Source organism: Lepidochelys olivacea (genome assembly GCF_965140295.1).
Source record: "Lepidochelys olivacea isolate rLepOli2 genome assembly, chromosome: 2".
NCBI classification, from domain to species: domain Eukaryota; kingdom Metazoa; phylum Chordata; order Testudines; family Cheloniidae; genus Lepidochelys; species Lepidochelys olivacea.
Window position 1 is genome coordinate 80,770,381 of NC_140412.1, and position 27,950 is coordinate 80,798,330.

A 27,950-nucleotide genomic window follows, 5' to 3' on the forward strand; every position below is an offset into this window, starting at 1 on the left:
CCCCGCAGCAGCGGAGTCGCCGGAGCTCTCCCCGGGGGCTGAACGAGAGGCGGAGCAGATGCGAAAGGCAGGATCACGCGCCTCCCAAGACTCCTCCCCCTCGCTGCCCCGGCCGGGAGCGCAATGAGTGGGCGCAACCAAGGCTGGGGGCAGGGTGGGACTCGCCGCTTTCCCCTGTAAAGTGAGCACTTCCCCCTGCTCCCAGCCACACCACTTACAGCCTGTCTCAGGCTGAGAGCTCTGGGTAGGAATGTACCATATTCGCTCAAGGGGGGGGAACGGAATGTGTAACGAAGAGGACGCGTTTAAAGCAGCCAAGAGGGCGCTCCCTGTCAGTGGAGCTGCTTCTCGCTAAGCGGAGCGATGGGGTCCCAGTGTTGCTGGGGCTGCCACCCGCGGTCGGAGGAAGGGGGGGCAGTGGCAGGGAGGCTTATCTCCCCCTCTTCGCGACCGGGATGGGATGGCCCCACGAGCCGTCACGCCCCGTCCCCCTCGCGGTGGTGGATGTTCTTCTCGGATCGCTGCCTCCTCCCGCCGCTGCTTCGTCCGCGGCCAGGGCTCTGGAGCCTCCTCCGCGCAGGGACCCGACATGTCGGTGGCATTCGCGGCCCCGAGGCAGCGGGGGAAGGGCGAGATCACGCCGGCCGCCATCCAGAAGGTGAGGGAGGGGCCAGGCCGGACTCGGGGCTGCTTCCGGCCCGGCCGGGGGGCGGCGACTGGCCGGGGCTGGGGACGCGCTGCGCTTGCGGGCAGAGGGTAAAGGGCAAGGCTGTGGCGCTGGGGGCGAGAGCGTGTGGGGATGAGGGGGGACTGTGGAGGGGCCCGTGGGGGGTGGGACTGTGGAGGGGCTGGGGGTGCAGGAGTGGGGGGTGGAAGTACCTTTCCCAGATGTGAAAAAGAGCTCTCTATGCCTTGAAAGCTTGTCTCTCTCACCAGGAGAAGTTGGTCCAATAAAATATATCCCTTCCTCTCTCCCGCCCCCCCACCCCCCCAATACCACGTTTCTCTAATTGGGGTAATATGTTAGACAGCTAACTCTATACATGAGACGTATTCATTAGTTAATTGTCATACTTCACCTTTTTGGATAAGTAATCTTTTATAACTTTGGTCTTTGTCTAGTGTTTATTGATGAGATAAGTCAAAACTGCAGCTTCCAAATCTAGTTTTATTAATTTTTTAAAAAAATCTTGCACATTAACGAAGTGGGATTATGGTTTGAGTAGAGGCTTGGGACTCGGGGTGTTTCTCTAGGTACTGTTTTAGGCACTGCCCCTACCTTGGTATGTGCTTGTGTAAGTAAACAAGAGTTGGGGGGGAGTAAGATACGTATATTTAAGGTTATGGCCGTACTAGCACTTTTGTCGGTAAAACTTTTGTCGATTGGGGTGTAAAAAACCATCATAAGTTTCACCGACAAAAACGCTGATGTGGACAGCACTGTGTTGGCAGGAGACACTCTCTTCTCATGCCTACATAGCTACTGCTGCTCGTGGGGGATGGTTTAATTATACAGTCAGGAGAGAGCTCTCCCATCGGCATAGAGCCACTACATGGGAGATCTTACAGCAGCGCAGATGGAGCGGTACAGCTGTGTCACTGTAAGATCTGTCCTGTAGACATGGCCTCAGTATATCTTGTATCTGCAAAATAGTTTGTGTATAAATACAGAATTCTAACACTGGCACGGTTAAGGTTGCACATGCAATTTTAACGGTCATTCCTTGACTTTTGTTTGCTTAATTGTACACGTTCAATATTCTTTACATAGGAAATGTTTCAAAAATCTATTTTAGGGTCTTATAGTACTACCCATCACTAGTATCTGAGCACCTTTCACGTAAAATCGATAATCGCTAAGTCCTTAATGGTATCAATGGAATCTCTGGCAGTGGCTTTTCTCTGGTTTTGGGATAAACATCTATTTGCCTGTAGATACCTCCAAAAATGATGTCTTGGACACGGTAAGAAGTTTACGAGAAACCCATTTTGTGGAAAATTAGGAAGTGTGCCTCTTTCATTTTTGTGACTAAATTTTTTTTTTTTTTTTTACTAAAAAATAAGTTAGCTACACATGTATTCACAAATTGAATACTTCTAAAATGTGATAGAGAAGAGTTGATACAATTTTTCTATACTCACAGAGTGCAAGTGTGCTAAAAGCTCATACATTAATCAAGTCTAATTTTAAAAGGCAGTGAGGTCTGTTTCAAAGTAAAGTTCCATTTTCTGCCCATAGCTATTGATATTCTTTTCAGATCACTAGCATTTCATAGTAGGGGAGGGGAAACTTTTTTGTTTAAGCTATTTAAAACAAATTTCTGTGCAGAGACCAAACTTGGAAAATGAAACTTTTGGAAACTTGTAGGAAATTGTGGCAAGGGAAGAATAGGAATTAGAAAGAAAATGTTTTTGCAGTGTTAACTATAGCAGTGACTTAAATCCAAAACCCTAAACTAAAAGCCATAAAACAAATAGAGAATTAAAATAGGAGGAGGAGGTAAAAGTTCTACAAATGACGTCTGTTCAAAACAAAATAAGAAAAAAGTTTTTTAAAAGCACTTTTTCAATGGTGATGTGATGTGGATGGCAGAGATTGGTCTCCCTTTTAGTTCACTTACATCAAAAGGGTATGAAACTTATTCCTGACTTCTGTTTTATTATTTCAGATGTTGGATGAAAATAACCATCTTATTCAGTGTATAATGGACTATCAGAACAAAGGAAAGACCTCAGAATGCTCGCAGTAAGATTTTAATCTAAATGTATTTTGTACCTGGTGATATCAGTAATTTAACTGGAAACCCAAACTGTTTAGATCGGCTCATTGGAGAATTGTGCTAGCGAACATACAAAAACACTGCTAATAATAGTGCACCTTTGACTTTAAAGGAGTATATGAACATCATTAAAATTTCCTTCTCTAGAAATATTGGAAGGCTGGTTCTAATTAATTAGTATACACTCGCAGTAATGTAGGGTAAAAATTAAGGGATTTAATAATAAAAATGTATAGACTTTTCTGTTGTGTGTCAGTGCTTTGATTACTTTGGGGAGGAGTTAGATTACATGCTTCAAGCCTTCCTTAGTAATTCAGAGTAGTAGGGAGAGGAGCTGATACTACTTTGAAGGCTCTGTTTGCGGACATATCCAAGAACTTCGTACTCCTCCACCTATCCCAAATCTCTTCTGAAAGGCCATGTATCATGACAAGTCTGATGTTTGGTGAGGAAGGGTTGGATGCATCATCCTCTAGAGTGAGCCAATGCTGATCTTTCAATTAGAAGCATTCCAACACAAATCTGAATGCATTAACATAATGGTACTTGCAAGCATGGCTAGGCCATGAGTGAAGGGCATAGTGTGGTCATGATCCGGTTCCTGCGAGTAGGCCAGCTTCCTTTCCTGTCTGGATTGCTCCACATCCCCAGGTGAGCACCTTCCCAAAAAAGGATTATGCCTGTACCTCTACATGTAAACTTTAAGTGTGAAATTTACTTCTGATTTTCACTCTGTCTTCTTGACTACTGGGGAAACACTCCGTACAAGAAGAAAAGGAGTACTTGTGGCACCTCAGAGACTAACCAATTTATTTGAGCATAAGCTTTCGTGAGCTACAGCTCACTTCATCGGATGCATACTGTGGAAAGTGTAGAAGATCTTATTATATACACACAAAGCATGAAAAAATACCTCCTCCCACCCCACTCTCCTGTTGGTAATAGCTTATCCAAAGTGACTACTCTCCTTACATTGTGTATGATAATCAAGGTGGGCAATTTCCAGCACAAATCCAGGGTTTAACAAGAACGTCTGGGGAGGGAGGAGGGGGGGTAGGCTACCTTGCATAATGACTAACCCACTCCCAGTCTCTATTCAAGCCTAAGTTAATTGTATCCAATTTGCAAATGAATTCCAATTCAGCAGTTTCTCGGTGGAGTCTGGATTTGAAGATTTTTTGTTGTAAAATAGCGACTTTCATGTCTGTAATCGCGTGACCAGAGAGATTGAAGTGTTCTCCGACTGGTTTATGAATGTTATAATTCTTGACCTCTGATTTGTGTCCATTTACTCTTTTTTACGTAGAGACTGTCCAGTTTGACCAATGTACATGGCAGAGGGGCATTGCTGGCACATGATGGCATATATCACATTGGTAGATATGCAGGTGAACGAGCCTCTGATAGTGTGGCTGATGTTATTAGGCCCTGTGATGGTGTCCCCTGAATAGATATGTGGGCACAGTTGGCAACGGGCTTTGTTGCAAGGATAGGTTCCTGGGTTAGTGGTTCTGTTGTGTGGTATGTGGTTGCTGGTGAGTATTCACTTCAGGTTGGGGGGCTGTCTGTAGGCAAGGACTAGCCTGTCTCCCAAGATTTGTGAGAGGGTCATCCTTCAGGATAGGTTGTAGATCCTTGATAATGCGTTGGAGGGGTTTTAGTTGGGGGCTGAAGGTGATGGCTAGTGGCGTTCTGTTATTTTCTTTGTTAGGCCTGTCCTGTAGTAGGTGACTTCTGGGAACTCTTCTGGCTCTATCAATCCATTTCTTCACTTCCGCAGGTGGGTATTGTAGTTGTAAGAATGCTTGATAGAGATCTTGTAGGTGTCTGTCTCTGTCTGAGGGGGTGGAGCAAAGGCGGTTGTATCGCAGAGCTTGGCTGTAGACGATGGATCGTGTGGTGTGGTCAGGGTGAAAGCTGGAGGCATGTAGGAAGGAATAGCGGTCAGTAGGTTTCCGGTATAGGGTGGTGTTTATGTGACCATCATTTATTAGCACTGTAGTGTCCAGGAAGTGGATCTCTTGTGTGGACAGGACCAGGCTGAGGTTAATGATGGGATGGAAATTGTTGAAATCACGGTGGAATTCCTCAAGGACTTCTTTTCCATGGGTCCAGATGATGAAGATGTCATCAATATAGCGCAAGTAGAGTAGGGGCGTTAGGGGACGAGAGCTGAGGAAGCTTTGTTCTAAATCAGCCATAAAAATGTTGGCATACTGTGTGGCCATGCGGGTACCCATAGCAGTGCTGCTGATCTGAAGGTATACGTCGTTCACCTGCACATCCACCAATGTGATATATGCCATCATGTGCCAGCAATGCCCCTCTGCCATGTACATTGGTCAAACTGGACAGTCTCTCCGTAAAAGAATAAATGGACACAAATCAGATGTCAAGAATTATAACATTCATCAACCAGTCGGAGAACACTTCAATCTTTCTGGTTGCGCGATTACAGACATGAAAGTCACTATTTTACAACAAAAAAATTTCAAATCCAGACTCCAGCGAGAAACTGCTGAATTGGAATTCATTTGCAAATTGGATACAATTAACTTAGGCTTGATTATAGACTGGGAGTGGCTTAGTCATTATGCAAGGTAGCCTATCTCCCCTTGTTTTTTCCTACCTCCCCCTTTTCCCCCCCTCGACGCTCTTGTTAAACCCTGGATTTGTGCTGGAAATTGCCCACCTTGATTATCATACACATTGTAAGGAGAGTGATCACTTTAGATAAGCTATTACCAGCAGGAGTGTGGGGTGGGAGGAGGTATTTTTTCATGCTTTGTGTGTATATAATATCTTCTACACTTTCCACAGTATGCATCCGATGAAGTGAGCTGTAGCTCACGAAAGCTTATGCTCAAATAAACTGGTTGGTCTCTAAGGTGCCACAAGTACTCCTTTTCTTTTTGCGAATATAGACTAACACAGCTGTTACTCTGAACTCTGTACAAGGCTTCTGTGCTCTGTGTCACAATGGGCTAAATTCTATCTCAATGTTAATTTATTGTATCACCATTAAATACACTTCATTCTTATTCCTCTTGAACAATGAATTCTGCAGCAAAATGCTAAATTCTGTGGTATCTTGGAAAATTGCCAAATTCCAGGGTCTTTTAGCCATGGGGTCCTGAGTGAGATGACTGAGGTTGTCCACCTCTACGAGCCATCTTTGAGGGTTTTTTGCAGACTCCAGTAGATATTGGCTTATAACCTTGAAAGCATGACCAGATTATTTTTGTAACCAAGATTAGAAATGTAATTTTCCTTTAAGAAAAGGAAGTTAAGATACTAGAGCACTATTCTGCAGCAAGGATTGAATTCTGTGGTAAATTTTGCAATTGTGGAATACATGGGGCCCTGATTATATGCTGCTTATTCTGATTATATGATTGCTATATAGGTATGATCTTTTGCCGCTGGGTGCATGAGAAGGAGAGAGAAATGAGCTGTCTGTCACTAATACCTGCTTCAGGCAGCATCAAATAGTCATGTAGGGGCTCATACACAACACATTTCCCAGGTCACTCAACTGGAGCAGGACATGAAACAGACAAGAACAGGGTCACTCTGTTGCTGCTTCTGTCATAGTTACTAGGAGAATGTGCCTGAGTGGTTCCAGTACTTTTGCAAGGGAATTGCCAAAACATGGCGGGAAGGAAAATGTGGACAGTTTGGGATTGCTATAACTATCCCCATAATTTCTTGATGTACTGAAATCAGAGTTCACTGTGCCTATGTATGTAAATTAAAAGGAGGTGAATTTAAATATTGTGTCCTTAGCTTTTTTTTTTTTTTTTGGACTTGTCTTGCTCTGTTCATTTTGATAGGTATCAGCAGATGTTGCATACAAACTTGGTCTACCTAGCTACTATAGCAGACTCCAATCAAAACATGCAGTCTCTACTACCAGCAGTAAGTACCTTTGTAAAACACTATAAACTGAGGCAGTTGTTTTCATGTGGGCTCTTGATACTGTGAGAAGGTAATTGGAGATGGCCCAAAGATTTGAACAGTTGAGTTCAGTACCCCCTGGCTGGGAAGATTAAAGTCTTTTCACATAGCTCCTTGGGACCAATACCTAACGCTGCTGGTGTCCCTTTGCTCACACTTTATGCTAGCTAAAGAAAGATTGGTGTTGTGATAAAAATAGCACCCAGATGCCCCTTGTGTAACTCAGTGGAAAGCCCCTGTATCTCCTCAAGTCAGGATTCCTGAAGTAGGAGAGTAGTTATCCAGCTAATGTAGCTGGTTCTTACACCAGTGGTCCTCCAGCCTTTTTTTTGTGGAGGTGGGGGAATGTTCATTTCTAGAGTGTGTTGCTCTCTGCAATCTCGGCTGTTGTAAGTTGTCAGCCCCCAGCTGGCTCTATCCTACTCCAGGACTGAAGCTGGGGCAGACTGGCAACCTGATGCCTTTTTGGGCCAGTATGTGATTATGTAACTAGACCATATCATGGCAACACACAGGAGTCAACGAAGATTGCCTAGGCTACTTTAACTTTGCCATTTCCTGGATGTTCAGTGCTTCAGTTTCTAACTCTGTTAATTGAACATCATTTTTATATTGTTTTAACTCCTGTGAGTATATACACTTGCAACTTTTTTCAGTTGAAGTGTTAACTCTTCTTGTCTGCTCTTCAGTCTAGCCATGATTAACTGACCTGACTTCTGCCATAGTAAGGGAAAGGAGAAGAATGTTGATGATGATAATAATATAGTAGCCTGCTACCTCTTAACTTTCCATGCCAGGCTTCCACATAACATAGCCCCAATCAAAAAGTCTTATTAAGTCATTGTGAATACTGCAGGGGGTTCACTGCATTTCTGGTAATGTAACTCTTTGAAATTAATATACAGTTGAAGCTTTTTCCAGTATGTTTTTTTACTTCTGTAACACAAAGGTAAACACACATCCCTTGCCAGATACAGTTTTAGTTGGTGAAAATATATAAACTATTATTTCTTCAGGCTCTGGGGAAGTGTGCTCCCATAGAGAAGCATCCCTATAATTGAGTACCTAAAGGGTTGAGTTGTGTTCAACTCAAACCAGTGCCTCTCTAGGCTTTTTTTCGTAAAGCTACCCTTGTAATACCCTATTGGAAAGGTAAAATTTTAGCCTGACTAGAGCCACTCTAATTATGAGGTCTGTGTGTAGGAGAAGATTAATGCGTTAACCCCCTTCATTTCTGGAGACCTATTGTAGATTGGTAACTTGGTTCTGGTCACAAGTGGAAATGAGTTTGACCTAATCCTGGTCCCTAGTGGACACTTCCCTGTTTGCACAACTGGATGTGGTGGTGGTGTGCACTCAAGAAAGAGGACTGAGATAAGAGGGGGTTTGCAGGTCAGGACTGAGGTTCATTTCTAATGATGTGTGTGGAAGCTTCCACAATGTGCCAATTTCTAGCTAATGGTTTTTTTCTTTTTATGACTGCTACACTTAGGGGAAAAAAACAACTTCTTGGTTGCCATTTTTAAAAAACTGTCTATATTTAATTTGATTCTGTAAAAACAAATGTAAGTTCATTCTCCAATAAGTAGATTTAAGTTTTCAGCCAAATCTTCAAGGGTTTGGTTTGCTGTGTGGTAACTTGACCAGATAATGGAAAAGAGTTCACTCAATATTTAAAATTAAAGTTTTTACAAATATGTCTGATGCTGAATAAGGTGGTTGTTTTTAGGACTGATTAGTTGCAGTTAACTCACATGATTAACACAATTAATTGCGATTAAAAATATTAATCATAGGTTAATCTCACTGTTAAACAATAGAATACGAATTGAAATTTTATTAAATACTTTTGGACTTTTTCTACGTTTTCAAATATATTGATTTCAATTAAAACACAGAATACAAAGTGTATGCTGCTCACTTTATATTTTTTATTACAAATATTTGCACTGTAAAAATGATAAACAAAAGAAACAGTATTTTTCAGTTCACCTCGTACAAGCACTGTAGTGCAATCTCTTTATCGTGAAAGTGCAAATTACAAGTATGGATTTTTTTGTTGTTACATAACTGCACTTAAAAACAAAACAATGCAAAACTTTAGCGCCTACAAGTCCACTCAGTTCCACTTCTCGTTCAGCCAATCGCTAAGACAAACAAGTTTGTTACAGGAGATAATGCTGCACACTTGTTATTTACAATGTCACCAGAAAGTGAGAACAGGCATTTGCATGGCACTTGTGTAGCCGGCATTGCAAGGTATTTACATACCAGATATGCTAAACATTTGTATGCCTCTTCATGCTTTGGCCACCATTCCAGAGACGTGCTTCCGTGCTGATGATGCTCGTTAAAAAAATAATGCATTAATTAAATTTGTGACTGAACTCCTTTTACCTGCATTCTGCCATATATTTCATGTTATAGTAGTCTGAGATGATGACTCAGCACATGTGGTTCATTTTAAGAACATTTTTGCTGCAGATCTGACAAAACACAAAGAAGATTTTTAAAGATAGCTACAGCTCTCGACCCAAGGTTTAAGAATCTGAAGTGCCTTCCAAAATATGAGAGGGACGAGGTGTGGTGCATGCTTTCAGATGTCTTAAAAGAGCATCTTAAAAGATGCAGAAACTACAGAACCTGAACCACCAAAAAAAGAAAATCAGCCTTCTGCTGGTGGCATCTGACTCAGATGCTGAAAACGAACATGCGTCGGTCTGCACTGCTTTGGATTCTTATCAAGCAGAATTCATCATGTCTTCTGGAATGGTGGTTGAAGCATGAAGGGACATATGAATTTTAGCGCATATGGCATGTAAATATCTTGTGATGCCAGCTACAACAGTGCTATGCAAATACTTGTTCTCACTTTCAAGTGACATTGCGAACAAGAAACGGGCAGCATTATCTCCTGCAAATGTAAACAAACTTGACTGGATGAACAAGAAATAGGACTGAGTGGACTTGCAGGCTCTAAAGTTTTAAATTGTTTTATTTTTGAATGGTTATTTTTTGTACATAATTCTACATTTGTAAGTTCAACTTTCATGATAAAGAGATTCACTACAGTACTTGTATTAGGTGAATTGAAAAATACTATTTTGTTTTTTACAGTGCAAAGATTTGTAATCCAAAAATAAGTCTAAAAGTGAGCAGTGTACACTTTGTATTCTGTTATAATTGAAATCAGTATATTTGAAAATGTGGAAAATATCCAAAAATAATTAAATGGTATTCCATTATTGTTTAACAGTGCGATTAATCACGATTAACTTTTTTAATTGCTTGAGAGCCCTGGTTGGTTTTTTTTAATTTTTAAGAACTAAATAGTCCCAAATTGAAAAGGGGAGGCAATAACTTTAGCCAGAAAAGCTGGGAAGGCTTTCAAAGAATCAAGCAGCTGTAGTTTGACACAAGACATGTATTTCACACTTTTTTATTTATTTTTTAAAATTTTTTTCTTGGTCTCCCATCCAGGAACAGACTCTGGTGTAGGTGTGGATCTACCACCCTTATCTCTTAGGAGAGTGTGGTGAAGGAGTGGTGCTCCTGGAATGGGGGAGGAACTTCTACTAAGGGGAGCAAAGGGGGTGAAGTAACACTTTTTTGCTGGCTGTGGATCAGGAGGTGCAGATACAGAGGTCAGGGGAAGTGGTGGTGACCTATCAAGGCCCCTAGCATCTTTGCAAACATCATAAAATGCTGAATTATTAAATGACAATGATATCAGTGGCATGAAACTTCCATTGCTCACAACAGCAAGGCAGAAGTAGGAAAGGAAACCCCTCATGTGGAACCCACTCTTCTCTCCCCTCGCCCCCACCCCAGCCCCTTGATCTGATGGAGGAAGGAGTAGCAATGCTTCTAAGTGTGGGGCCACTCTTGGATATCCCTTCCACTTGACTTTGGGGTCATCAAGCATGGTACAATTGACCTCTGGACTCTGCTGCCTTTCGCCTGGACACTTAAAGGGATCCTCCTCTATTTCCTGGACAGTGGTGGACAGTAATATGGCTGTGTAGTCCAGCACCACATGGGGTGTGGGAGGCATGTGTAAAGAGTGGGATGGGGTCTTACATTGGAATGTGGATCTATGAACAGAGGCCCAAGATTGCGATTTCCTTCCCAAGATAGGAAGAAGGGCAGGTGGAAAGCTGAGTGACAAGCAATGATGAGGTAACCCAGCTTGGCTGTAGGAGATAAGTGAGTGGGGGACAGAGAGATACTGAAATGATCCCTAGCTGCATCTCTTAAAAACCTAATAAGAGTGAGAGCATTGGTCACCAACTGTCAATCGTGATCAACTGGTTGATCCTAGAAGATCTCCCAGTTGATTGCGATCTCTGGCGGTGCTAAGATAGATTTCCTGCCTACCCCAGCCCCACACTGCTCCCAGAAGCTGACATTGTGGCCCTGGGTCAGGGGTCTCCCTCTGTACGCTGCCCCTGCCTGCAAGCACTGCCCCCATAGCTCCCATTGGCCAGGAGAGCTGCAGGGGCGGTGCTTGCAGAGCGGGACAGTGTGCAGAGCAACATACCCCCTGCACAGGGGCACACTGGCCCCTTCCAGTAGCAGTGTGGGCCAGTGTATGCAGGGAGTCTGCCTTAGCCTCGCTGTGCCCGCTGTCGACCGGGAGCCACCAGAGGTAAGTGCTGCTCGGTGGGAGGCTGCACCACAGCCCTGAGCCCCCTCCCAGAGCCAGCACCCCATATCCCCTCCCGCACCCCAACACTCTGCTCGACCCAAACTCCCTCCTAGAGCAGAGCTTGCACCCCTCACCTGCACCCCTGCCCCAGGCTCAGCCCAGAGCCCACTCCTAGACTGCAAACCTCTCAGCCCCAGTCCAGAGCCTGCACCCCCTCCCAACTCACTACCCCAGTCCGGTGAAAGTGAGTGAGGATGGGGGAGAACAAGCAACAGAGCGGGAGGGCGGGAATGGAGTAAGTGCGGCGGGGCTTTGAGGAATCGGTGGGGCCTTGGGGAAGGGGTGGGGTAGATCCTGGGTTGCCCTTAGATTCAAAGTGATCTTGGGCATGTCAAAGTTGGAGACCACGGGGGTAGAGAGTTTACAAAAAAACAAACTTCTTGTCTTTGTCAAAATCTGACTGTTCAGCTCCTTGAAAAAAATTAATGGAACTCTTCTTCTGCTCCTTCTTTTTTCTCAAACTTTTAGGTGCAGCCCTTTCCCTAATTGTTTGTAGACAATCTGGAAAGTAGAACACAGAGCCAGAGTTCCTAGCACACGTAGTCATTGCCCCTTTCCTCTTCTATTCAGGGAATTTCACTTCATTGCATACTTACCAAAGCAGCGTGCACCTGCCCAGTTTTAAAACTGCCATAACATCAGTCCCTTTAATGAAGTAGAAGATAAACTATATATTCTGCATTTGGAGTGACACCTTTCCTCAAATAGAAGGTATTTGAATTTCTAAAGTGGCAAGAAATGGATTTTAGTTAGTTTCAAGGTTTTTATCTTCCTCATCCCATATCACATGGTGGAAAGAGCTTTAATAAAACCCTAAGAAAAAGATGTGTGTTGTGGAAGCATGAGTAACTTGACTCCTGAAGCTAACACATTTTTGGAGGATGTGATGTGTAATCATTTCATGCATGAAACTTAATCAAATATGGAATTCTGCTTATGAAAGAACAGCAGTACAGAATCACTGCTGTTATATAAGTGCAAAAGGCTTTTTGAATGTAGAGTGGTGGTTTTCTTTGTCCAAAAATCTAGACCGCAACAGCAGTCACTGAAATACCAGTTGCTTCTAACATAACTTCTTCAAGAGGAGAAACTACTAAGGCTACAAATAGCACCTCTATAAACTGTTAAAGTTTCTCAGCTCAAATTAATGATTGTTATATTGGATAAAAAGCTGTGGCAGTCAGATATGTATGTAGTCCTTTCATAGGCAAGAATGCTTTGGTTCTAAAAGCAAGTGTTAATATAATGCAATCTTATATTCATATAGTTCTTCTTCAGGCAGAAGGATCTCAGGCATCTCTAGGAGGTGCTTCATCTGAAATTTAAATATACCAACTTTTTGCATAAAATGTATCCATACATAGCAGGACTCCAACATTTTAGGACAGAATGGGATGAATAAAATTCTGCTCACTGAAAATTCTGTATTTAAATTGAATGTGGAAATTGTTTAACTTGCACATACTAGTCAAGTTGTAGTTTTAAGACTACTGCTTTATAAAGAGCATGTTAGGATTCTGAAAAGAAGACTACAGTTAGTAAACTATTAGATTCTAATAATTGTATTGAGTTGTAAAGATCTAATCAGTTAAGGAACAAAACCTGAAATATAGTTTTAAAAACGCAACCTTAAATAAGCAATAACCAGATCTGACCCTACCTAGCTAGTAAGGTCTGATAATATTCTAGGTAGTATAGCATAAATTTCATTGGGTTTGTGTCTGTGCTGTGACTAGCAGTCTTGATTATAGGAGGGTAGATGTTGATATGTATGGTTTAAAAACAGAAATGGATAAGGTATGTTAGCTTCTGCCAAAGCAACACTATACCAGAGGCTATCAGCTTTTTATAAAATACTTTAAGAAGTCATAAAATTCACTGGTTCTACCCCGTTCATTCAGCTTACAAATAGCTGAGAACAAAGGGGGTAATGGTGTGGTTCATGGCTTCTCTCCCTGGGTATTCACTGTTGAGTCAGAAGACAGGCCACAATTTCCAATAGGTGTTTTTATTAACTCTCTCTGTCTCTGTTAGAAAGCTTTTCTAAGAGCAGTGTAAATAACCTTTTACACTTTTAAAAAAAATTTACTAGAGGGAATGCAATAACTCAGTAGGAAGAACGCTGGATAATAAAATGAAACAAATGATATATAACAGTAACATTCATAAAATATAACCTGCACAAAACATGAGGTCGTATTATGAAAAAGTAAGGAAAGGGGTTTCAATGTACCTATGTATTACTATGATGGATGGTGGTGGGTGAATGTACTTGCATCAGTACAAAGTCCAAGGAGCAGTTCTTAAACATAGAAGTACCAATATTGTGTAAATGCTTTAAAAACCCACAGTGCCAAGTTAGATGCTGCTATTTAGCAACAGATGGTGTTAAAAAAGGAGAATGGGCAAAATATCAGGATAGCTCCAAACAAAGTAGTGTTCCTGATGTATTCTGAACAAGCAAGTGAGGGAGCAGCCTTTCTTGGAGGATATTTCAGTAATCAAGCATCATGTTGTATATCTGTTGATGCTGTATAATTATCCATATAATGCTAATTAAGAAGTCAGTTAGCTTTCCCTGAGACCTGAGGAAGGATTAAACCATGTATGATGCTCAGATTCTTCACTCAAAGCTCCCAGTGAGCAGGGAAACTTAGGGGTAAGCCTCTTTATACAGACTATCTCTTCTTAGCAGTCAAATTTATCTTGATAAGGTAGAGGATGATAATTCTGGCACATTCAAGGTGCTGCTGTAGTAATGCAAGCATTTTGTAAGAGCAGAGACTGAATTTGAATTCCCCATGTGTTTAGAAGGGATCTCATCAAGAGCACTTGTATTTATTTTGCACAGCATGATAGCCAGGATCTCTCCAGGTGGATTACCACATTTCAAGTCTTTTGTTTATGACACACAATTGCTCATTGTTAATACTGACTTGTGTCTAGATACGACTGGAACTGCTAGCTATATCCTTTAATCATCAGAGCAGCAGCCTATGGTCCAATTGTATTAAATCCTGGTGAGGGACCAGTGTGTTTGCAATGGCTAGCTGATCCTGGTCTAAAAGCAGCAGGAGATAACCTTTAGTAATTTTTCCATATATTTCATGTTTCTGATGCTGTATGACTTATTTACACTCTTTGTAGGGTCAAAAACTATAGTTAAATATGACTTCATATTTAAGTGTATGATTTGGGTATGTTTTCCAAAAGAGCACTATTCCATTACAAACAGATGGTCAGATTCCTTTGGCTGAGTGCGGAGGGAGAATACTTCAGCTGTTAATCCCAGCAAACAGCAAAACTTCTGTCATGTCAAGACAAAAAATGAATCTATGAGCAGTAAAGGACTTTTGAAAGACTTTAAAAAACAAAAACAGGAAGCCTCTAGGCAAGATTAAAGATTCCTATAAAGCAGTGGTCACCAACCGGTAGACTGAGATCGTCACATGCTCCATAGTCAACCAGTCAATCGCGTAGAGTTGCTAACCCTCCTGCAGTCAAACTGGGAGATTGGCTGTTAACAGTGTGGCGGCAGAGCAGGGCTAAGGCAGGCTCCCTGCCTGCCCCGGCCCCGCACCGCTCCTGGAAGTGGCTGGCATGTCCCCCTGTGGCTCGGGGGGAGAAGGGGGCAGGGTGTCTCTGCGTGCTGCCCTTGCCTTCAGGCACTACCTTCACAGCTCCCATTGGCCGAAAACAGGGAACCTTGGTCAATGGAGCTGTAGGGACGGTGCCTGCAGACGGGAGCAGCACCCAGAGCCGCCTGCCCCTCACTCCCCCAGGAGCCGCTGCTGGATGTACCGGATGCTTCTGGGAGCAGCGTGGGGCCCGGGCAGGCAGGGAGCTACCTTAGCCCCACTGTGTCGCCGCCCGGGAGGTGCCTGAGGTAAGCGGTGCCCAGCCAGAACCCGTACCCGGAACCCTCCTGCACCGCAACCCCCTGTCCCAGCCCTGAGCCCCCTCCCAGAGCCTCCACCCTAACCCCCTCCCCAGTCCTGAGCCCCCTCCTGCACCCAAACTCTCTCCCAGAGCCTGCACCCTGAACCCCCTCTTGCACCTGAACCCCTCAGCCCTATCCCAGAGCCCGCACCCCAACCCCCTGCACCAGAATGGTGAAAGTGAGTGAGAGTGGGGGAGAGCAAGTGACAGAGGGAGAGGGATGGAGGGAGCAAAGCAGAGCCTGAGAATGGGTGGGACAAGGGTGTTTGGGTTTGTGTGATTATGGTTATTTCTACATTTTCTTTGAGGTAGACCCTGGGTTGCACTTAAATTCAAAAAGTGATCTTATTCTTAAAGCTGGAGACCACTGCTGTAAACTGAGTTTAGTGGGCCCCTCATTTTACCATTTCGTGCCTGATTATCTGCTGTGCTATACCAGTTTTATGCTGGTATGTCTCTTTTGGTACTAGTGTAGTTACACTGGTATAAAGTGGAGAATTGGGCCTGCTGTGTTTCTAAAAACTCAAACCTTCATCATCCAGCCTATGAGTTAGCTCAGGAGTACCGTGGACACCCAGTATTCACCAGTTTGTCCATTCTGCTTCAGAGACCCTTGTTTTCTCTAATCACTAAGATTCTAAACCACTCTCTTAAATCTTGTCTTCGTGCTCTGGCCTATGTGATGTCAAATTCTTCATTAGTAATCACGGAGTCCTGCACAATACCATCAAAACATTTCTATAATAAATCTATTTCTGCGGCTATCTTAGACCTTACGTACGCTATAAGAGGTATGCCAGTATATCTACACAAGCAAACCCTCCCAGGGGAGTAGCATCATACACTAGTGAAAGAACATTTTTTGTTATAGCTTATGCCAGTTCCCTCAAAGAAATGAGTTGTACTGGCTCAACAGCTTCTTTGCTGGTATAACTGCCTCTACAGTAGGACTTTTAGTGGCAAAGCTGCTTTGGTTAGGGATGGGATTTGATTTTTTTTTTTTTTTTTTTTTTGAACATCCACATGCTTTCCCCCCAAACAACTGACCATCAGCCCCATGCTGAACAAAACATGCATAGACCAGGCCTTAACCTGAGCAATAGTCTCCTTGATACCCCAAGAAGAAGGAACTACACAGTTGGAGAGCAGAAGGTACCTGTTCTAAGGTTACATGGGTCTTGAAGAAAGCCTTTTTAAAAACAGGTTTATTCTAGGTGGACAAGATCAGTTTTTTAAAAAGAAAGTGATCCACCCATTTTTCACAGTACCCTATATACCCATCCAGCTCTGAATCTCAAGTGTGCCTTAAGTTCACTTATTGTCTGTAGCAATAGAATTGCCTTAAAGGAAGTTTAAATATCCTGTATACATTTTATTCATAAGAGCTGCATCTAACAGCAGATTAGCGCTTAAAATATAATCATAAACCAGTTGTTATCCTGATTTCGTATTGTTTTTTACAGCAGAACTGGTTGCGCTACAAACATTAAAAGTATTCTAATACAGTTCTTCTGGTTGGTCAGCTGATTTTAATGATGAAATATTTTACTGTGTACATGTTGAACATTCTATCCAAATATTTAAATCAAAGTTCTCTTTTAATATTAAAAGTATTAATATAAAATCAGGCTGGAAAGTGGTAGTCATTCCTTTGGACTTACTTGCCACTAATATCGCATTTCAGTAAGATTATCAGCAGCAGTGTGATGATAAATTACACTTGTAATTAAACTTTATTTTCGCAGCTACATGTGGTCACACATACTTTTTTATATGGGGAAAAAAAAATCACATTCTGAAAAAATGGATGCTGTTTTTTTTCCTAACACTTCCGCTGTTTTTCTTTGAAAGTAGCAGAATAAACATAACTATATTTACATTTTTCACATTTTTGCTTATTTAAATCTCAGAAGTTCAGCCCTTTTGTTATCTTATTTCCCACTCTCTCACCTCAGTAAGTGCTCTGCAGATGCCATTGCCACCTATCAATAGAATAGACAGAGGCTGCGATATTAGCAATAGACTGCAGGTTAGGGTAGTTCATAGGATGGGAAATCTTATATTACAGAGAATTGTGCTTCAGAGACCTGAACACACATTATTAAATCCTGATTTAGTTCCATTTCTCTTCTGCCCATAGGAGGGTGGGGGAACATTTGTTTACATTGCATATCAAACAATAATAATAAACCCTAAAATGATTACAGGAAAAACAAGGTTTCCAAAGCATACTTTAAAATATGCTTTTGCATTCCCTACCGATTAGCAGTAAAGTGTTTTAGCAGGATTTACCAATGCTTACTTCCTCTCCTACATGTTTTAACGCTTCCAGAGTTTCTGCTATACTTGGTCTTATATCTCAGTCCTGTTTAACTTTGTCAATACTCTGCAAACAAGTATTTTGTCCTTTACTGACAGCAGGAAGGCTATAGTAATTTTGATTGATATGAGTCAGGGTTGTAGTAGAAAATTCCAGACTTGCATTTGTTTGCTGCTTTGCTTCTGTCCTGTATTAAAACCCTGAAGAAAACCTCACTACAACTTTGAAAAGTGCTGCATGACTGTTGGCGTGAGTGCACAGCTCAGAATGACTTTTGGCTTCCCTAATTTACTGTTATTATATAATTTAATAGATTCCAGTTTCTAACTGGAAAAAAAATCAACATGGACTCTAATTCCCTTCTGCATTTAATCCTGAAAAAATCCTTCCATGCCAACCAGCCTTCATCCTTATTCTCTCCAGATCTGATCTTCTACACTAAGTATTAGATTGACTGGGCATCACATTGGGGCCAGTCTGCTTTTCAAAGAAAAAATTTAACTTGGAAGATGTTTAATGTTTTAGCCTTTCAGTAATATGAAGTCAGTTTGTATTTAAGTTCTTTCTGTTTGGTGTTTTAGTGTCTCTTACTCGAAGTGGTCATGATGCTTATGGTTGATCTAATTTATGAAAGAAATATTGAGGTCATTGATCTAGATTTCATCTGGTTTTAAAAAACAGAACGTTATAGCTTAATATTAAGCAAAAAGGTTTAATACTTAATAGAAGGAAGGAACAGTCAGTTGCACACATACAAAAATAAATGACTTTCTAGGAAGGAGTACTGCAGAAAGAGATCCGGGGGTCATAGTGGATGACAAGCTAAATATGAGTCAGTAGTAAACAATGTTGCAACAAGAGCAAACATCATTCTGAGATGTATTAGCAGGAGTATTGGAAGACAAGAGAAGTAATTCTTCTGCTCTACTCCATGCTGATTACACCTCAGCTGGAGTATTGTGTCCAGTTCTGGGTACCACATTTCAGGAAAGAGGTGGAGAAATTCCAGAGAAGAGCAAAAAAAATTATTAAAGGTCTAGAAAACGTGACCTATGAGGGAAGATTGAAAAAACTGGGTTTGTTTAGTCTGGAGAAGAGAAGACAAAGAGAACATGATAACAGTTTTCAAGTACATAAAGGTTATTACAAGGAGGAGGGAGAAAAATTATTCTCCTTAACTTCTGAGGCTAGGACAAGAAGCTATGGGCTTAAATTGCAGAAAGGGCCACTTAGGTTGGCCATTAGGAAAAAATTCCTAACTGTCAGGGTGGTTATGCACTGGAATAAATTGCTCAGTGATGTTGTGGAATCTCCACTGGAGATTTTAAAGAGCAGGTTAGACAAACACCTCTCTCAGGGATGGTCTCTAGATAATACTTAGTTCTGCCATGAATGCATGGGACTGGACTATATGATCTTTTGAGGTCCCTTCCAGTCCAACAATTCTATAATTCTATTAATCTGTTGGCTGGTTAAATTATTACTGAAGCAGGCTGGAAAGTGATGGGCTACCTGTTGAATAAGGTCCCACTATTTGTAGTATCACGTATAGGAACGTGGAGTTTGCTATATTAGGTCAAACCAGTAGTCCATCTAATTCAGTATCCTTCCTCTGATAGTGGCCAGTGCCAGATGCTCCAGAGGAAGGTGCTAGAAACACCATAGTGGATAATTATATATGTAGGGGGAATTTCTTTCTAATCCCCATCAATGAGTGGTTGACTTATGCCCTGCAGTATGAGGGTTTATATCCCGTCTAATGTAACTGTGTGTTATCATTGTCCATATACATATGTAATTATTTGAATCCTACTTACATCTTGTTCCTAAAACTTTGTCAGTGAATTCCTTGGTCAGTTTGTGTGTTGTATAAAAAGGAATTTCCTCTTATCAGTTATATATTTGTTTCCATTCGGTTTCATTGAAAGTCCCCTTGTTTTTTGCTGTGAAAGGGTAAATTGGAGTTCCTAATTTAACTGCTCTATACCATTCATGAGGTTGTATTGCTATCATATCCCCGTGTTAATTTTTGAGAGGAGACAAATAGAGTATCAGTCTTTTCAACCTCTTATATGAAAGACTGTCCAGGTCTCTAATCATCTGATGCCTGTCTCTGAAGTGCTTCTGTTTCTCTTTTATCTTTTTGGGATGGGGTGACCAAAACTGAACATGGTACTGAACTGATCATTTATAAATATAATGGCATTATATTTTCTTATCCCATTCTTCATACACTGAACATTTTTCTTTTCTTGTTTTATGATTGCCTCTGCATTTTGAGCTTTTTCAATGTGCTATCTACAGTGATATCCAGGTCTTTTTTGTTAGTAGTTACAGGAAAGTTAGAACCCTGCAATATTTATGAGTTGTTCAAATCATTCCTTCCAATGTACGTTTATCTTATTTTTATCAATATTGAACTTAATCTGCCATCATATTGCTTATTCCTTTCTCACAGTCCTCTCTGGAGTTGAATAATGTAAATATTTTGTATCATCTGCAAATTGTCAGCTATGTGCCTACTTTTTCAGTACATTAATAAATATATGAAACACCAGTTCTTCTACAGAACCTTGGTGCATCACATTAGTAGCCTTTTTCCATGTTTAAATTTATTAAATATTTCTGTTCTCTTAACCAACTTCTGATCCATGACAGCATGCACATCAGCACTACTTAGTTTCCTCAGTAGACCCTTATGAGGGACATTGCGAAGGCTTTTTGAAATTCTAAATAAGCTGAGTCAGTTAGTTCTCCTTTATTCACTTTTTTTATTGACACATTCAGAGATTTCTAATAGATTAGATAGACATGATTTCCCTCTTTAGAAGCTGTACTAATTTGTCCTTATCCTGTGTCCATCTCGGTGTTTTATAATTCAGTTTTTAATTATTTCAGTCAGTTTACCTGATATTATATATAAAGCTCACTGGTCTGTAATTCCTAGATCAGCTACACTGCCTTTTTTGAGGATAGGCATAACATTTGTTACCCTTCAGTCCTCTGACAGAGTAGTTTACTGTAATGAGAGGTTGCTTATGTTAACAACTTTGACACTTTATTCTTAACTGTCTTCGGAACTGTTGGATGAGTGTCATCTAGTTCTGGTATTGCACTTTAATTTAGCAATTTTTCTCTAGCACCTCCTCCTGGCAACTCCGTTTCTGACAGTATCTTATTGTTTTCTTTTGAAAATAATGGGCCTGAGGTGCATTTTCCCCAGTGTCTTTTATGATAGAGACTTTGCAAAGAAATCAGTTTGCAGAGAAGCCATGTCTTTATTTTCCTTAATTGATCCCTTAACTTCCTGGTAACTCTCAGTGGACCCACTAATTCACAGTTAGTCCTGTTTCAAATATAATTTACGTTTTTGTGTCCTTGATTATTTGCTCAAATTCTCTCCTAACCATTCTAGTTTATATCTTACATTTTAAGCTGTCTGTGTTTATGATCTTTTCTGTTAGCTTCACTAAAGTAGGATTTCCATTTTCTGGAGTATTGTCCCTGTTTGGCTCAGATAGCCTTGGGAACTGTGTGATTTAGCCATATTTTTTCCCCCTTGACTTCCTGTTAGTTTTTTTTCTTGCTTAGGGGTATGCAAACCTCTTTGGCTATTGTTGTATTTTAGCTTTATTGCAAATACCGCCACAAGGATTTCACCACTTCACTCTTAATTACAGCTGAAACTTGATGATCGTCTTCATCGTGAAAGTGCTGTGTAAACATTAACCTTTTCTCAATCTTTCTAAATCCAACTGTAAATCATTAGCAAAGTTAATCTTTATCTGGGAAAGTGTTAACAAGAAAAAAAATGACATAGATTGTTAGTTCTTCCCAACTTGTGTGGTTCTTTGGCCTCTGCCCTGAGAGAATTCTGCCTGTATTATGATATGCCATTGACCCTATATTGGTACTCCACATATTCCAAAAAAGCAATCCACCTAAAATAAAATGAGAAATAAAATCTTGAGTTTTCTTAGCTTGTGTCTATTTACAGATATTTTTGAGCTAGTTTGCTCAATTCAAAAAGAGTCCCACAACCCTAGTGAGGAAGGATCAGCCTCTTGAAGTAGAAGGAAGCAAGAGTTGGACCTCCTCCCTCTCCTTTAACAGAGGAGGAAGATCAAGTACAGTAGAACCTCAGCGTTACAAACAGCTCGGGAATGGAGATTGTTCATAACTCTAAAATGTTCGTAACTCAGAACAAAACATTATGGTTGTTCTTTCAAAAGTTTACAACTGAACATTGACTTAATACAGCTTGGAAACTTTACTATGCAGAAGAAAAATGCTGCTTTCCCTTTTGATTTTAATAGTATACATTTAACTGTGCTGTACTTGCTTTTTTTGGTTGCTGCTGCTGCCTGATTGTGTTCTTCCAGTTCCAAATGAGGTGTGTGGTTGACTGGTCAGTTTGTAACTCTAGTATTTGTAACCCTGAGGTTCTGCTGTAGAATGGTAGCTGCCTTCCACTCTTTACCCCCTCCATTTCCTGCTGTTTTTGCTGCAGTGAGAGATAAGTTCTTTGTCATGATAGAGGATGGAGAAGGGTTTTAGTAGGGAAGCCATCTCCTTCACTGCTTTTTTCTTCCTCTTGCTTACTGGAAGTACATTGGTGCTGGCCACCAAGGGTGTAGAGACAGCTGACCAGAAAGAAGAATTTTAGCAGACTTCCTAAAGAAATTGTCAAGAAACTAAATGCCCTCTCCTCTGAAAAATGAGGGGTGGCTACTTACATCCATTTTTTTAAGACAGTGGTCACTTCCAGCTTTATCTTCTTCTGAACCCCCAATGAATAGACATAGTGAAGGGAAGGACAGGGCTGCAGGGGAATTAACCCACAGGAGGTCACCCATTGGTCATCTTATCTTTTTCTGTAAAAGGGAATCTGGCAAAATAACCACATATGTGTCACAGGAGAGGATGCTCCGGAGCATGGTCACCTGCATGGGGTATCGTGGTGGTTGTCTGAGGAGCCCCAGATGAGAGAATCTTAGCTCTCTCATAGTAGAGAGCATTTTTATCCCACAGAAAGCATTTGGCTGAGGTGTGCAAAGGGGCTAGTATTGTCTCCTGAGGGTTGCATGGGACAGTGAAGCTAGCTAGCAGCAGTTTCTGTACCCCCATACATCCTTCTGAGTAGAAATCCAGTGGTAAATTCCTGCTCATGTATATTGTTTTTCTTGCTTTCCCTCTTTGAACTCTCAAGGTTATTCAGCTATTTTCCTCACAATTTCATTAGGAAATTTGCCATAAACATCCTTTCTAGGCAGCTGTCTCTGGACCTTTGGAGAGCAGCACTAATGTGCTTCCAGCCTGTAGGGGGTGTTCAGCACAAAATTATGAACCTTCAGGGGGATAGAAAAGAAGGGATCTCAGACCTTCTAACAGTCACAGTTCTCCTCTGTAATAGTGCAGATTTTTGGCATGCTTTCAGCATTTAGGGGTTCTTTCTTTTTGTAACTACTTTTTTACTGGTGCAAAGACTGTTAGCAGCAGTGGATGCACCAGGAACTGTTGGTGAGAGAAGATCATAGAATGTTTATTTTTATACCACACAAATGTTGCTTTGAAAGAGCAGATATAAAGGGGTGGTTCTTTAAAATGCTCTTTTTTGGGGTGGATGGGTAGGGGGTTAATTTTTTTTTTAAGCAATCTTAAACTGTTCTGAAATAATTTTTTTAATGAAGCATTGATTTGTATTTTATTTAATAGCCATGCTGAAAGATGCTGTGTGTCTAATACATTATGCAAAATTAATGTAATACATTATGTAAAATATTAAATGTTTTACTAAAATTAATATTAAGAGGAGTTAAATGTATCAGAAGAGACAAGAAATGCTTTTCACAATGCTTTCCTTCATACCCCACTTAACAATATAGGCAACTGTTGTACCATATGTACATATAATATTTTTGTCAGACTAAATGCTTCTCTTGTTTGACTAAACTGTCTCCTTTCAGCCACCCACACAGAATATGCCTATGGGTCCAGGAGGGATGAGTCAGAGTGGCCCTCCCCCACCTCCACGTTCTCACAACATGTCTTCAGATGGTATGGTAGGTGGGGGCCCTCCTGCACCACACATGCAGAGCCAGATGAACGGCCAGATGCCTGGTAAGTTTTTCTCCTCTAAGACATTAACACCAGTGTTGCTTAGCAACTGAAACGACATGGGGGCTCAAGGGATACTAGATTGTTGATGACAAAACTGCTTTGAATGCCCCCGAGTACAAGCTCTCTTAGAGTTTGTTAGCTACAGAGCTACGTGACCTGTATTCAGTGTTTATCAGGCTGCCCTTGGGCTTTGATGTAGCTGACATACAGCATTCCTCTGATGAACAGAACTGGCTAAATTTAGTCTGTCTGAAACCGTGCCCTACAGTTGGCTTTAGAAGGCTTATTGGGGAAAGCTATTGGCCTGTGGCTGAAGAAATACAAATCCTTCCATAAAGGAGAGACTCTAAAATCATCACAGCTAAATAACGAGAGAGTAATAAAGTAAATATAACTTAGAGAGAATGCTTCAAACTGGGGTAAGCTTTACAAATAGAGCACTTTATAGAAAATAATCTAATTTCCACTAATTTTCTATATTCCATTTATTATTGAAGACACTGAATATTAAGGAATTTGTGAAGAAATTCCTTGAAGATTATTGTTTCAGATGTGAATTTAAAGTCATTTAATTGCAAAAAAAACCCCAAACAAACAAAAAGTCTGTACTCAAGAAGTAGAAAAACAAAGCAATGAAATAAGATGGTAAAATTCCAGACTGCCCTGGTCCTGGCTACAGAGATAAGTGCTCCTGTTAGCAGTAAGATCAGAATGGAGAGAGTTGTGGAAAAGCTTACTTCTTAATAGGGAATCAGCGTCCCAGAATTTAGTCTCATAAAGTCTTAGTGCCTGTTTCTCATAGTTTAGCTTTTAACTTAAAAACTACATTCCCAGGATTTCTTTTGTTCAGTTCTCCCCACAGTGGGTACAAGTGAGCTCTTCAGACCAAAGCTCTAAGATGATGATCCTTCCAGAGAAAGGAAGCTGCTGTCAAAGGTTCCCTGTAGACTCACCCCTCTCAAACAAGCACATGGATAAACTCTACAGATATATAAATAAATTGAATAGAATTTAAAACATGAGGGTAAAAATCTTGTGATTGCTCCAGCTCCTATCAGACTAACAAGTCCCTAGCTTCCCCTCAACTCTAGGTTTCAAATGATCGGATAGTGATTAGATTTCTTTTTGAGAAAAGTGGCTGGCTAGCCTCTAGAGAGGGAGAAGCAGTCCTTTAGTGGCGTGTCATATGGGTGGAGCAGAATTTAGTTAAATCATCTATTTGTAGCACAGGCTGCATTTGGCGGAAGAGATCTCTTTTGCTTCGTCAAAAATGATGATGTTCACTTCCTACATGGAACCAAGGGATTCTCAGTGGGGAGTTTCCTGCCTCTCCTAGCTTCCATCTGCTCACATTGAAAATGGCATTGTCCTTCACAATTCTGTCTCTTGAGCCTCTAGTAAAGTCATAATATTGTGTTTATGATAGTAATCTGTTTCCTTGGAAAAGATCATTGTCACAATGTGAGCATTGACACTTCACTGCAGAACGAAGGGGGAGAAAGTTAATGTGCTTAAAAAGGTACATCTTTTGTCAGTTAGGTAGACTACAAAAAGAGTTCTTATGAAAATATGTGAAAGGTAAATAAATTTTGTTTGGGTATTCTCCAAATGGAGAGAATATTTAAATATGGTTACTAACCAAGTTTAATTTACCCTCTACCACAACGTATTCTTTTTTTAAAATATACATCTATCTGCTCCTTCTCCTCTCTGTTTAAGATTGAGAATGTGAAGGTAAACAGAGACAGTTTACGATGGGTCATTTTCTGATATTGGGGTTGACACTGAATCCATTGTATATCTTTTCCTACACCTTGGAGAAAGAAGGGGAAAAAATCATATTAAATGTACAACTTTGAAATGTAGCAAATTTCGTTTTTTTGAAAGACTCTGGAAGGTTCCCTATATTCAGACCTTTAGTAATTGAAATATATGCTTGCAGTCAGTTATTTTATTTTGTGTATGTGTTTATATATTTAGATATCTCAGAATAAGTACCTGTAATGAGGTCACACTCACCTTTCATGAGCTCCCCTGTCTCGGTACTAATGCCTGCACTGTTTGTGGTGGGTCTTCAGTGACTCAGACCTCTGGCCAAGTCACATTGTCTTTATGTGAGATTATAAAAAAAAAAACAACAAAACCCAAAACACAGTAACAACAAAACACAAAGAACAAAACACCCAAACCCCTTCTGGGATAGAAGTCCAACAGGGGCCTATCTCAGTGCCCTCTGTAAGGTCCCTCGATCTGCAGCCCTATCTCAGGTCTCGCTCCTCAATCAGTCCAGCAGAGCCTATCGCAGTACCCTGGTTTGAACTGTCACAGATCCCAATAAACACTTTGTAATAGAAGCCAAAACCAAAATTTTAAAAATATAAGAAGACATAATTAGTCCAAATACAGTACACATTTAATAACATGCAAAACCAAGGGAGCTGTGGGGAAAATGATCAAGAATAGACCTACCTGAAGTAAATAGAATTAATGCCCTTAAAACACCAACTTATGGATTCAGGAAGGCCTACTATTGGAAAGGTCTTCCACAGCCAGGGTCCTGTGTTAGAAAAAGACCTGCCCAACGATGGTCAGTGCTGAACAAACCAAAGGGCTTCCTGTAGACCAATTCCCTGATTATCATAACTGCTGACCAAGGAAATCAGGCAAAAGATGATTGCTCAGAAACTTGTGACCTAGATAACAAAAGGCTTTATTTACTATAGAGGCCCTTAATTGTATTATTTGACAAACTGGCACTGTTGTCCTGTGATCACAGAAGGCGGTCATAACCAACTTTCTCTGGATCCAGTCTCATGGAAGACCAGTTTGAAGAAGTTACACGAGTTGAGCCTGTATCTCACAAAAGCATGGATGACCATGTTACGGTCTGAGAAAATTTGGCAGACTGTATTGATAAGCAACAGGTGATAATGATCATATTGACCAGTCTTGCAAATGGGCCTTCCTGTTTATAAAGATGCCCTTTTGTCACTAATCACCTCTTTTTATTCTACTGTTTAGCCAAGGTGGCATTTTTTTTGGCCCTCTTACTGGGTTTTTTTATTTGGGGTATACATATTGTTTGAACCTTTGTTTAGGTGTTTTAAGTAGTTTCCATGCAGCTTGCAAGCATTTCATTCTTGTGACTGTTCCTTTTAATTTCCGTTTAACTAGCCTCCCCATTTTTATATAGATTACATTTTTGAAATTAAATGCTACTGTGGTGGGTTTCTTTGGTATCCAGTGCCCCAAGGATGTTAAATTTAGTTACATTATGTTCACTATTACTAAGCGGTTGAGCTATATTCACCTCTTGGACCAGATCCTGTGTGCCACTTAGGACCAGGGTGGATTTGATTTAAATTGATTTAAATCATGATTTAAATCACTAGTCAGGAAGACTCGATTTAATCATGGATTTCTACATAAAAGTGCATTCTTGTTGGTTGTTATAAGGTTAATACATATTCTTCACAACTCAGAGATGGATGTAGGTTTCATTTTTAGAAGGTACACACTATACATTTTTAAAGTGATTTATTTTGAAAAGTTTTCAGATTAGTTTTATAGCTATATCAGAAAATGAATGATTGTTTGGTTATTTCATTTACCAAAGGTAATTGAAGCAGATATTTATGAAGTCATTGGGCAGTGAACTATCTCCAATTGAACAGGTTAATCATTAATATTTGGAGGATTTTCTTGCCATGCTGTATCAGGAGGAGAACATCACCAGACAGACATTTAAATTGTTTTATTTAAGTAAAACAACGTTATGTATTTTGGATTTTTTTCTTCAACAGCAAACATATTTTAACAAAACAAGCATATGAATTTTTGAATTTAGTTAAACATTCAAGTTTTTTAATATCAGGTTTGTTTTTGTTAAAATTGTTTTTAACTAAAATAGTTAAATGAAATATTAAAAAAAAAAATTAAATCGACTGTGTCAGCCAGGTCAACATGAGAAACTTAAAATATTGGCTTCTGCAGCTAATTCAGTCGTCTTCACCTTCATATTCCTGTTTGTTCATAATTTGGAAAAGAAAAACAAGTTTTCCTGCTTTTTCAGGTCCCAAACAGTTTCTCAATTTGGAATGAATTAGTTCAAAGGAAGAAAATATTC

The 27,950-nt window shown here is 40.6% G+C and overlaps 1 protein-coding gene across 5 annotated transcripts in view; it reads left to right on the forward strand.

Annotated features, from left to right (window-relative positions):
* The first annotated feature begins 461 nt into the window (after positions 1 to 461).
* The window catches only part of SS18 (SS18 subunit of BAF chromatin remodeling complex), a 62,631-nt gene continuing 35,142 nt past the window's right edge, over positions 462 to 27,950 (forward strand). For 2 of the 5 annotated variants that reach the window (XM_084620509.1, XM_084620511.1), the window contains exons 1-4: positions 463 to 658; positions 2,670 to 2,746; positions 6,614 to 6,698; positions 23,671 to 23,824. In XM_084620509.1, the coding sequence (XP_084476635.1) occupies positions 590 to 658; positions 2,670 to 2,746; positions 6,614 to 6,698; positions 23,671 to 23,824 (385 nt within the window). In that variant the 5' untranslated portion in view covers positions 463 to 589. Of the gene's footprint in view, positions 659 to 725; positions 757 to 2,669; positions 2,747 to 6,613; positions 6,699 to 23,670; positions 23,825 to 27,950 lie in introns of those variants that run through there. The other 3 variants (XM_084620508.1, XM_084620510.1, XM_084620512.1) reach the window with 3 other exon arrangements.